The 12868-nt window shown below is 36.4% G+C and overlaps 1 protein-coding gene across 3 annotated transcripts in view; it reads right to left on the reverse strand.

Annotated features, from left to right (window-relative positions):
- The window catches only part of LOC129724760 (hemicentin-1), a 280997-nt gene that overhangs the window by 73859 nt on the left and 194270 nt on the right, over positions 1-12868 (reverse strand). For all 3 annotated transcript variants that reach the window (XM_055679909.1, XM_055679911.1, XM_055679910.1), the window contains exons 3-7: positions 9914-10237; positions 9680-9847; positions 9436-9594; positions 9295-9371; positions 8875-8973 (exon numbers count right to left, since the gene is read on the reverse strand). In XM_055679909.1, the coding sequence (XP_055535884.1) occupies positions 8875-8973; positions 9295-9371; positions 9436-9594; positions 9680-9847; positions 9914-10237 (827 nt within the window). The remainder of the gene's footprint in view (positions 1-8874; positions 8974-9294; positions 9372-9435; positions 9595-9679; positions 9848-9913; positions 10238-12868) is intronic.

Here is a 12868-nt window from a genome sequence, read left to right on the forward strand (position 1 = left end):
TAGCATTTTTCAATAGCTTTTCAAAAATGAGTTGTGTTCAAAAAATTAAACCAATAGCACAAAATGGCATCTTTTGCCTATAAAAACAGCTATGCAAAGCTTCAGCCAATGGGCACGTTCACGTTCTGATGATGTAAACTTGACAGAAAATGTATGGTCGAACTGTCAAAACGACGCAAACCCAAAAACAACGAATCAATTGTGTTGCGAATCTGATTGAGATCCCTATACTCTTATTATCACTGAATAACATCGACACAGTCTATTGTCCGATCATATAAACCAGGGCAGAGCACTGTGTGTTCGATCAAGTGTTGGCAAAGGACATTATTGTATTAAATAAAACGAATAAATTGTCTGGTACAACATTTGAAAAGAACAAGTACAAGTGTCCTAGAAAGCAGAATTTTTCAAACAAAATAAAAAAAAACCTACTCCATCAGTTTCCACCGTTTCATGTACTTTTATGACCTTGGAACCGAAAACATCACCGTGCGTGATTTTGCGAATGACATGAAAACATTTTACATTTTCCGCGGGACACAATCTTAATTTTGGTTGAGATAATTCTTTTTGCACAGAGTAGTTTTTTTGAAATATTTTGTAAATTTGTTTTGTAATATCTTGCCATTTTACATGGTATTCTCTCCAATTCAACATTGCCACCCTAACGACAATGATATAACGAATATTATATTTTCAGGAATTTTTCTATTAGTATTCAGTGAAAAGTGATTTTTATCATTTTATACTCATTTTTACACAATATTATGAACCACCTTATGTCGAATAGATGAACCACCCTTATGAAAAATAATGTATTCGATGCTAGTTATAGTGTATATCAGCGGTTTTCAACCAGGGGTACGCGTACCCCAGCTTTCAGGGGGTACGCGAAAGAAAAACCAGTAATGGCGGACAAAGCAATTTCTTTTTATAATACTTCATTTGTTGTTCAATCTTTCTCCTAAAACATGACTGTAGCAATCAAACATACCATAGTTCATTTTGAAACCTGAGCCAAACTAACAGGTGTTAACTAAAAATTTGGATTTTTTTCTTCAGCTGTCAAAAAAGGTGGAAGAAATTAAAGAAAAACTGATTTATTTCTCATGAAGATATATTCATTGTGAACTAACAAAAAATATTGAACATTTGAGAAAGGTCCGTTACCGGCCTCTCGACGAAGTTTTCTTTTGATGCCGAAACAAGAGCATTGTACGGCCTTCAAGTTCGCTTTTCGAATGCATCTCTTGATTTTACCGATCAACTGTTCGCAATTCGTTAATTTCTAGTTATTTTTGCACCAAAGGAACTCAAAATCCCAAGGAACTCTTCGATTGGGCGATACTGGGGTGGATTCGTTGGGTTGCGTATTTGGGGTTCAAATGGAGTCGAGTGATTGCTTAGAAACGTTTGTGTTTTCGACGTACTGTGATGATATTTTTTCTGGCTAAACCACATGCACAATTAGTCGGCGTGCGACCAGACCGAACCAAGCGCCAAACACATTGTTTTGAGTAATCAGCAATTGAAGTTTGACCACCCATAAATTAATCGTGTTTGAACTTATCGTTAATTCAATGCTAACACGTAATGAACAGGACTTAATGAATGTCCTGTTATCATAAATACACGAAAAACAGCAATAATTGATAAAATATTTGGTTTTTATTTTGACACTTATGCACTCAGTTCACTCTGGTCGAACAAAAATTTAAAAAAAATGGTCTTCAGTTCGGTCTGGTCGAACGTATTCACTACAGCATATTAACTTGACTATTAAACAAGCTAATTTTTCTCACTAGTCAAACGTATTACATAGATATCAACGCTGCTTTATCTCTCAGTCCAACCTGTATCAAAAATTATACAGCTGATAGACAAGCAAAGCTTTATTTCTGTTGCTCTATTTCCTGGTGCCAAAACGCACCAAGTGGTAAGTGTTAAGATAGTATCAATATGAAATGCTCTGGTATTTTGAAGCGGGTATTGTCTAATTTTATTGATTTAACGTCTATTAACCCAGTCCTGACGTTTGTTACAAGAAAAAATTAAGTTTTATTTGAAAAATAACAAATGAAAATAAAATGCACTTGGTTCGGTCTGGCTCAACAAGATCTTGAAAAAAAGTTTTTTTTTTATAGGGGGGGGGAGTTTGTAATGATTTATTTATGTACTAAAATATCTATTCAGAACTAGTATTGTGTTTTCTTCCACAAATGGTGACATTTCAACACTATTATATATGTTTGTACGCTTTTTAGTATTATTGAATATTATTAGCTTTCGCAGTTAAGATAATGTAATTGTAGGAAAATTATTAAACCTACTTGTCAAGAAAAAAAGGAATAAAAGGAATAAAACGAAACTTAAAACTATCTTACTCACTATAAAGTGAAGTGATAATTGGGGATTGCAACGATTTTTGTCGGAATTTGTTGATAATTTGGCTTGACATATTTTCTAATGTTTCTACATTAGTGAGCCTATGTAGCTCGTCCGTGCTAAACCAGGGAGGACGCTTCAAAATCATTTTCAAAAGTTTATTCTGAATCCTTTGAAGTGTCTTCTTCCTGGTTGCACAACAACTTGTCCAGATGGGAACTGCATATAACATTGCTGGCCTAAAAATTTGTTTGTAAATTAACAGTTTATTCTTGAGACAAAGTCTAGAATTCCTGTTGATAAGAGGATATAAACATTTGATATACTTATTGCACTTTGACTGGATATTTTCAATGTGCTCCTTGAAAGTAAGATTCTTATCATAAATTAGCCCTAAGTATTTAACTTCATCAGACCAATTTAAGACCACACCGTTCTTCTTAATAACGTGGTTATGGGTGAGTTTGAGAAATGAAACTCTTGACTTATGAGGAAAAATAATTAACTGTGTTTTAGAAGCATTAGGAGAAATCTTCCATTTCTGCAAGTATGAAGAAAATATATCTAAACTTTTTTGTAGCCGACTGCATATAACACGAAAGCTTTTTCCTTTTGCGGAAATGCTTGTATCGTCACAAAACAGAGATTTCTCACAACCTGGTGGTAAATCAGGAAGATCAGAAGTAAATATGTTATATAAGATTGGGCCCAAGATACTTCCCTAAGGCACACCAGCTCTAACAGGCAATCTATTAGATTTACCATTTAGATAGTTAACCTGGAGAGTGCGGTCAGTTAAATAACTTTGTATTATTTTTGTGAGGTAAAGCGGAAAACTGAAATTTGACATTTTAGCTATTAAACCTTTACGCCAAACACTGTCGAATGCCTTTTCTATATCTAGAAGAGCAGCTCCAGTCGAATAGCCTTCAGATTTATTAGTTCGAATCATATTTGTTACTCTAAGTAACTGATGAGTAGTGGAATGCCCATGGCGAAAACCAAACTGCTCATTTGCAAAAATTGAGTTCTCATTAATATGTGTTAACATTCTATTAGGAATTATTCTTGCAAAAAGTTTGCTAATAGAGGAAAGTAAACTAATTGGTCGATAACTTGATGCCTCAGCTGGATTCTTTTCGGGTTTTAAAATTGGAGTGACTTTGGCATTTTTCCATTTCGTAGGAAAATGTGCTAGTGCAAAGCATCTGTTAAAAATTTTTACCAAGAAATTTAAAGAGTTTTCGGGAAGTCTTTTGATGAGGATATATAAAATCCCATCAACTCCTGGTGCTTTCATGTTTTTGAATTTTTTGAGAATGGTTCGCACCTCATTGAAGTTTGTCTCCAATACCTCTTCGGAAAGAAATTCTTGGGTGGGGATCTGACCATACTTTTGGTTTACTTCATTTTCAATAGGACTTACTACGTTCAAATTGGAGTTATGAACACTCTCAAACTGCTGAGCAAGTTTTTGAGATTTTTGTTCATTCGTTAGAAAAATGCAATCACCATCTTTAAGGACTGGAATGGGCTTCGAGGGTTTGTTAAGAACCTTCGAAAGCTTCCAGAAAGGTTTTGAAAAAGTTTCTAGTTGTTCAACTTCTCTCATGAAATTCTCATTTCGCAAGAGAGTGAATCTATGTTTAATTTCCTTTTGTAGTTCTTGAAAAATAATTTTCAAAGCAGGATCACGAGATCTTTGGTATTGACGTCTCCGTATGTTCTTCAAACGTATAAGAAGTTGAAGTTCACTGTCAATAATTGGTGCATTAAATTTCACTCTTGCCTTAGGAACTGATAAATTCCGGGCATTGAGTATTAAGCTGCTAAAATTATCTAATGCTCTGTCAATGTCAGCACTATTTTGTAAAATAATATCATCATTCGAATTTTCCTCGATCGTAGAACGATATCTATCCCAATTAGTCTTGTGATAATTTAACACAGATCTAGTGGGATTTAAAATAGTTTCATGGGAAATAGAAAATGTTATGGGAAGATGATCAGAATCAAAGTCAGCATGAGTTAATAAATCACTGCATGAATGACTTTGATTTGTTAGTGCCAAATCAATTGTAGATGGATTCCTAATAGAAGAATAACATGTAGGACCATTTGGAAATGAAACTGAATAAAATCCAGCCGAGCAATCATTAAACAATATTTTTCCATTGGAATTGCTTTGAGCATTATTCCAAGATCGATGTTTCGCATTAAAATCACCGATGATTAAAAATTTAGATTTATTTCTTGTGAGTTTTTGCAAATCTCCCTTGAAATAATTTTTTCGCTCACCTCAATTCCCAAACTCAAGATGGGGTTAAACACGATGTTTTATTCGACGGTGGATAACTATTGCAACTCCACCACCGACAACATCAATTCTATCAAACCTATGAACCATATAATTTGGGTTCTTTTTTAGTTTAATATTTGGCTTTAAAAGCGTTTCAGTCACAACTGCAATATGCACATCGTGGACTGTTAAAAAATTGAAAAATTCATCCTCTTTCGCTTTTAAAGAGTGAGCATTCCAATTTAGAAAATTTACAGCATTATTTAAAATCATTGCTGAATTTCAATTTCATAACAATATTAGTTGTAAATTTTATACCTTCTTGAACAGCCTCGTACATCGAGTTACAGTTCAACAAAACGGACATTAGCTGCAGCATGGATTGTTGTAGGTATTCAATCTTTTCTGGAGTTGGACTACCTAAATCAATACTGGCTGACTTTTCAGCACCAAACACGAATGGTTTGTTACTGTTTGAATTTGAAATATTACCTGTAAGGACACTGGCATATGAACAGCCTGGTGTTGCCTGAACAGGATTTTTTGTCTGAAATTTGTTATCTGAATTTAAATTATTACCTACAGACACACCGGCTAATGAAAGTGCTGGTGATGCCTGAACAGTACTGAAAGTCCTTTGATTACCCACATTGACAACAGGTTGTTTAGAATTCCTACGTTGTCTGGAAGCAATAATTTTTGACCTTACAGGACAATTAAAGAAATTAGATTTGTGATATCCCCCACAATTTACACATTTGAAACTATTAGTGGTCTCTTTCACGGGGCAGATATCTTTCGTGTGACCAGTGTCACCACAAATCATACATTTTGCTGCCATATGGCAGTTTCGAGTTCCATGACCATAGGCTTGACAATTCCGACATTGAGTAAGATTATGGATTTCTCCATGTCTCTTGAAATTATCCCACTTTATTCGCACGTTAAACAAAACACGTATTTTTTTCCAAACATTTCAAATTATGTACTTTGGTACGATCAAAATGTACTAAGTAATTTTTCTGGTGTATTCCAGTTTGAAAAATTTTGGCATTTGCCTTTCGTTTCATCAAAATTACTTGGTTGGGAGCAAAACCAAGTGATTCTGACAAACATTCTTTAATTTCCTCAATAGTTTGGTCATTTGAGAGACCTTTCAAAACAGCCTTAAACGGTCTCTCGTTTTTGGCATCAAAAGAATAAAATTTATACATCTTTTCAGTCAAATACTGTAAAAGATGTTTATGGCCATCAAGAGATTCGGCCAAAATACGAATTTCGCCTTGGCGGCCAATTTGAAAATTAACTTTCACATCCGACAGAAACGATGAAAGCTCTGATCGAAATGCTTTAAAACTTGCTACAAATACCACAATAGGTGGAACTTTAACCTTCTTCATAACGGCTTTATGCTCAGTATGAGAAGTTTGAATTTCTTGATCCCCAACGGAAGAAAGAATATCATACCTGTTAGTCGAAATTTCAGTGTCACTTGGAGGAGATGCCTCACGTTTCCTTGAAGCCGCATCAAAGCGAGTTTTTTTATTTTTTCTAGGCATAACTGGAAAACTTCACTACACTTTCACTTCACTATAGAATTTAAGTAGAAATATCTCAAACCAAATTAATTCACTAAACACTCGTTAACTTTAAAAACAAATTTATTACTTTGCCTTTCAACAGGTAGTCTTTTAAAAAGATTGCCTGTTGAAAGCGAAAAACAAAATTTTAATATCTCTCGGTAGTCTAAGACTTAGCCTCGAGCTGTTGGTAAAATGCGACCGTACTGTAGGACAGTTAAAGTCGATCTGAAAAAAAAGTGATGTGCCCATTGAAACGAAGTTCGGCTCTACGAAAACCACCTGGTTGTTTATTTATCTAATTCTGAAGACAGTCGTACTAACGAGCTATCCGGAGCGGAGAAATTAGTTAAAATAAATCGCAAAGTTTGCGTTTAAATAACAAACAATCACTTTCTTTAGATGTCATGTCTGTGTTTACGGTTCACTCTGGAACGCAATTTCGTTCTTTTCACAAAGTGCTACAGAGATTTGAACTGTTCAAATGATTTCATTCTTTAATGGAACATAGATTATCAGTTTGCACATCCACTGGTGCTAAAAACTCAATTTTAAGAAAATGGCGCTTGGCTCGGTCTGGTCGCACGCCGACCAATTCATCTGTATAATTTTTTTTTCTTCATAAATTCATCTGTATAATGTTTTGAAAGAAATGGAATCATAATGTTGTTCAAACATTCGTTCTGGTATATATTTTAATTGATAGCCAAACCACTAGGCTTGAACCATGATTTGACAAAAAGGGAAAAGTCTTTTTATGTCCACTACGCAGGCTGGTCTTCAGCTTCCTTCCTAGCGGATTATAGTTGAGCCCTCAAAAAATTCCAGATTTTTAGTTGTCACCCGTTACCACAACATGATCTACCACTACTCTCTCCACTATGCGAGAACATTCCAATCGATATGAAAAATATCACCAAGGGGTACGTGGACAAAAAAAGGTTGAGAACCGCTGGTGTATATCATTATACAGGCAATTTCGAGAGACTAGCAATCAATTCCATTAAATAAATTCTAAATGTTTTAAACTCCGCCTTCCACAATTGAAAAATCGACGAAGTCCCAGAGAGTCTATTTTTGAAAAAAAAAAAAAAAATTAAGTCATTTGGCATCAAAAAAAAATTCGAAAACCGAAATTTCACTAAATACCAGATCCATCCCTGCGATTTTGAGCACAATTTAAGCACTTTGCGTTAAATAGGGTGACCAACGGCTGTATTCGATGTATTCTATTTTCAAAAATTCATAACTTTTAAAACAGTTGATAGATTTTTAATCTTTTTGGGTCAAATTAGAGGTAATTATTTCTAGTTATGAGAAAAAATACCAAAAAATAAATCAGCGTGCTATTGCGAGTATAATATATGAAATTATTGAAAATTATGTCATGTTTTTAAATTGAATTTACTCAAACTTAAAAAATAACATATTTTAAAAATTTAGGTATGCTCTTCCAAACGAAACCAAGAGATATTTTTTATGTTTGCCCCAAAAAAAAAAGATAAACAAAAGAAAAACGCTTATTTTTTGATGAAAAACATTAATAACTTTGAGTAGAATTGAGATATTTACGATATCAGCATTGCAAACTGTTTCTCTTGAATAGCTCTAGAGATCGCTCAAAGACAGTTTTTAGGTGAAAATTAAAATAAAACAGTTAGAGCACAAAATGTGTTTTTTTCAATATAAATCGGTTGTTTTCGTAGATAGAGAAAATTTTTTTTACAAAGGTACTTAAAATTAATGGAGCTATAACATTGTAGAACAAGTTTTTCTACTATCTATAAAAATAAAAATGGTAGATGCTAGATTTCATCGAAAATTTTGGTCACCCTAATTTTTGATAATTTTTCAATAAGCGCTTTATCATATGTAACAACTTTGTAGAAGAAAGCTTTTCTCTAAAGTGTTGTTGTACAGTTCTAGACCCAAACTTCCCCCTAAATTTGGTTTCTGGACCATTGTGAAGTGGCAAAGAATCCAATCGTAGAAGAATTTCTTGTTGTGAGTTTGATGAGAATTAACAGAGATACTACAAAGTCAAAACAAAGGCAAACAATCCTGTGACCGCGAGCCGAGTTGAAAAAGGCGTTTTCTGTGTTTTGAATCTAATTTTGTAGAGCAACGACTGATGTATTAAAAAAAGTCACGTTCTCTCCCTCCTAGCATTTCTTAATTCCTAATCCTAGTAACCCTATGGTTTAGAAGCGACCACAAATATTGGACTGAAAACGAAATCATCAAATAAATCTAAAACCGTATAGCCTGATGACAACACTAGCAACCCCCATCCTGCTAGCATATGATAAATAGCAGAGAAGCAACCCCACAAATCCCTGTCGAAACAATCCTGCGGTCATGCTTCCACACTAATAATAAATCCCGTTGATGGAGAAAAACTCATATTTCCAACAGCAATTAAAACCTTCGGCCAATATGTCACTCCGCAAACACACAAAAGACCCGCTCAAATCCTTTAAAACCGCTCATTTGCCAAGGCCGCTTGGCGCTTGAATTCGTGCAGGGACCGCTGAGAAAGAGTGTAACGGAAGGGGGGGGGGGGGGGGCGGTTCTCAGTTCGTTATCATCGGGACAGGACTGCCTTACCGTTTTCGTGTTGATGCTGGTGATCTCGTTCGTTTCGTCCGATATCAGCTTGGACGAATTGTACCACGTCATGTTGGCAGCCGGCCGAGCGCCACTCACCTTCCGGGCGGTACATTGTATGCCGGCAGGCAGCAGGCAGGTGGATGAATGTCCAAAACCATATAGACACACAGGAAGTTTTAGAACGGAGCGACGAAACGGGGTTGAGGGCGTTATGTCGAGGCGTCATGGAAAAGGTGTAAAAGTAAATTTAATTATTCAAATTTATTCAATTAACTTGCCTTTCGGCACGCAATCATTAAACGTAGTAGTAGGCTGTGTTCTGTGTGTCGAACGGGTGAGTAGGTGAGAAGTGAGGAGGACTTCCGACTGAAGCAAATGACTTGGAGCTATTTTTTCGGTCGGATGATTGGCGCTTACCTGGCACTGTAGCAACACTTTCGTTCCCTGCACCGTGTGATGTTTGACACCGGATAAATTGATCTTTGTAGGTCTCACTGCGTGCGAGAAAAAAAATTGGAATCAAGTGTAAGCGGATGAAAAGGGATTTTTTGCGCTCACCTTGTAAATCGATATGAAAATGATTATCCACAACCAGCTGCAGTTCTTTCATCTCGACCCGGCAGTTATAGGTGGCACCCAGTTCCTGACGCGACAGGGTTAGTGATAGTGTTGACTTGACTGTGAACAGCCCATTGTGGTCCTCCACAATCTGCGAATCTGTATGTGTGTGTGGGGGTAAATTGGAAAACGAGAGAAATTGAATTTCGTCACATAAAGCTTTCCAATAACGACACCGGTTTACCTCTAACCACGTTCCCGGATCGATGCCAACTTATCACAGGTACTGGACGGGCGCCATAAACTTCACAAACGACTTGTAGATCCTGACCTTCCCGCATCGGTCCCACGTGTGAACCGTTCTTAATACTATTTCTACTGCCATCCTGGAGTGCTATTACAGAGGGTATGGCTGCCAAAAATCAAAACATCAAGCAATTTTGTTAGTCATTGTCAGCCTACTTCGATTGTCACCTACCGTAAACATTGAGTGCTATACTATACGCCCCGGAGTTCTCACACAACTCGGAGGGCTCTAAAAAAGTGGTTTCACACAGATATGTATCTTCGTCGGAGATTTCCACGTTCTTAAAGATGAGCCGGCTGCTCTGCGCCTCGTGGGCCAGGTACAGACGATCGTTGTAGCTGCCCTCGACCTTGGCCACCTCGCCGTCACCGGAGACGACCGCGATGCGATCGGTGCCCTTGAACCACTTGAGCGAGTGCAGCTCGCCGCAGGTTGCGATGTCGATCGGGCATGTCAGTTCCACTTTTTCGCTTCTTAAAACTGATACCGTTTCATCTGTTGGAGGATAAAGGGTGGGACTTGAAAATTGTGTAAAAATTAAGTTTTATTGTTCGGTGCCTCGGAGGAAAATGCATTCTTTCGATAATTGCTAAAATTTTACTAGTTATTTTCAATACTATCGCCCTCGGAGTTGAAAAACGTTTGGTTCTGTAGTTTAGTTAGTGATTAAATATAAAAAGCTGTTTCCAAGTCTTGTGCCTTTAAAAATTTGAAGACGTTCATTTGTGGCTCCCACACAGTTTCACCTTAACTTTATTCATGTGGTATGCTAAAAGCCTCTGAAAGAAGCAAGTTCAAAGTCCTTATCGTCTATGCTCAAAGATTAAGACACAAAAAAGGCACACACCCGGAATGCGTTCCACTCTTCGGTCCACAAGCGTACAACTGTATCATTTCTGCCGAATGATTTTCGATAGATAAAAGGCATTCCGATGGCGCTACCACCGCAACAATTTTTGGTATTCAAAAATATGCGAAGGATTTAACACTTATCGACAACCGGCTTTCCTTCCCTAGCAACCAAAAATAATGAAAAAAAATTCGAAGCGTGCAAAACCACCAGCGCCTACTTGCGTGCTGGGCTCACATCCAATGGAAACCGGAACCGCTGTGGAAAGGTTCGGAATAATTTTGAATGAGTGAAAAAAAGGAACTGGAAAATGATGAAATTTTACGCTTGCCTACGCATGAAAAAGCAACTGTTTGTGCATGTGTGTGTGTGAGTATGTGGGCATCATGAATTGTAAGCTTTTCAGAGGCATTCATCCTTTCGGTGACGGCAATGCCGAGACGAAGTTTTTTCTAAATGACGACTGAAAAAAACTGTGTCAATTAGCAGTTTAAGGGGGGTTTTTGCATTTCATTTTCCAGCGCACGGTGTTCCTCTGCTAGTGTGAGCCTGTGAGCATTTATTATGTCAAGTGGGTTTTTTGTCCGGCCAAACCTGCGGGGATCTGCCGCAGAACTGGGTTGTTTTTCTTTTCCTATTTTTTTTTGTTGCTTTTTGTGTTCATTCTCATTCGTTTACTATATTATACGTCAGCTACTGCCAACTTTTGCCGTAGTTAGCAGGGTGCACTTTTGGGAAGTTTTTATCGTTGAACTCCACTTAGACTTAGAAAAGTTTTCAACTTGGCTTATGCAATCGTGATTAGCCCCTCGCAGTACAGGATGAGAATGGGTACGTGAGAGATAATCAAAGTAGTCATGTCATTGCCGGAAAAAACACTTTTGAATAAAATCCAGACTGTTTTTGAAAAAAGCTCAAAGTTTTTAAAATTGTTTTAATCGCGGCATGTACAATGCGTTTTCATGATATAATTTGCGCATTCACACTTTCCCATTGATGTTTACAATGGGGCAATTAAAAACAGATCGCTCGATAAGTACGACCACAATAAATTGGTACGCAAACCATCGGCATCCTTTCGGAATTGGTTGAGCGATTTACACGCTTTCAGCACCGGGTAATTAATCATGAGTGAACGAAACAATTCTGCCGCATTTGCTGATAACTGCAAATCAAGCTATCATGCGATAGAAATATTCAAATAGCTCGGATGCTTTCGTAAATTATAGATTTAATTACAGGTATGTATTACATTTTTTTTTCGATACGTATAAAAAGTGGCACGGTTTATTTTAGAAATGCTCTGATGGTTTTTAAATTATTTCCTTTTGATTGTATTGTAGTATTTTATTTCGTTGCTTTTATTCTGAAGGAAGCCAACCTAATTTTAATCCCCACCACTGTCTTTAAACTTCCAAATGCTCAGTTTTTTTTGATATGATTCGAACTATGGTTTATCTGCTGGAATTTGCAAAAAAAATTTGACTTGTAATCAATCAAACAAGTGACGAGATGACTAGCACATATTTCAATAGAAAATAAGGCTGATACAAATTTCGAATTCTTTTTATGTCCAGGGTTATCAAAGTTAGCAAAGGGGGTGGCAAAAAATGAATAACACTGAGACAAAAAAAGGAACAACTTCGATCAAAGTTTGTGTGCAAGTTATGTCGTTTGTAACTTGCACTCAAAAAAATGTTGAAAAATAACACTTTGTTATTATTATTATTTATTTCGCTTGCCTTTCTACGATACTCTCGCTGTCACCTGATTTCCCAAGTAACACAAACACACAAAACTTGTTAGAAAATAATTCTCAATGACGGTAGTCATATAAGAGTACTATTGGAGCATTCGAAAACTTGTGTTGTTATTTTCTTGCTCTGGAGATATCATTTTATATCATGAGTGTATTTCATAGATTAATAAATATAAACTGCCTTTGCTTGTCTTTAAGTTGTGTTCATGATGTTATCAAAACAGTACAGGAAACAACTTAAAATAAAACATTTGTGAGAAGTTGTTCTTCATCAGTAACTCAACCACACTTCGAAAACAAGCTCCTTTTTCTAGTTTTGGAAATGTTTTTCAATAACATGAGTTCAACAAACAAAAACTATGAGATAAATGGCACTTGTCTTCAAAATGTCTTCCAGATGTTTTCTTTATTATAACAGCTGTGTAAAAATGTCTAGCCGAGGCAGCCGCGCCAGTTCAATATTATACGTCCAATAATAATTTACGTACCTGTAAAGTGCTTTTCCTTTGGTTGGTCT

This window comes from Wyeomyia smithii, chromosome 2 (assembly GCF_029784165.1).
Source record: "Wyeomyia smithii strain HCP4-BCI-WySm-NY-G18 chromosome 2, ASM2978416v1, whole genome shotgun sequence".
In the NCBI taxonomy this organism is placed as follows: domain Eukaryota; kingdom Metazoa; phylum Arthropoda; class Insecta; order Diptera; family Culicidae; genus Wyeomyia; species Wyeomyia smithii.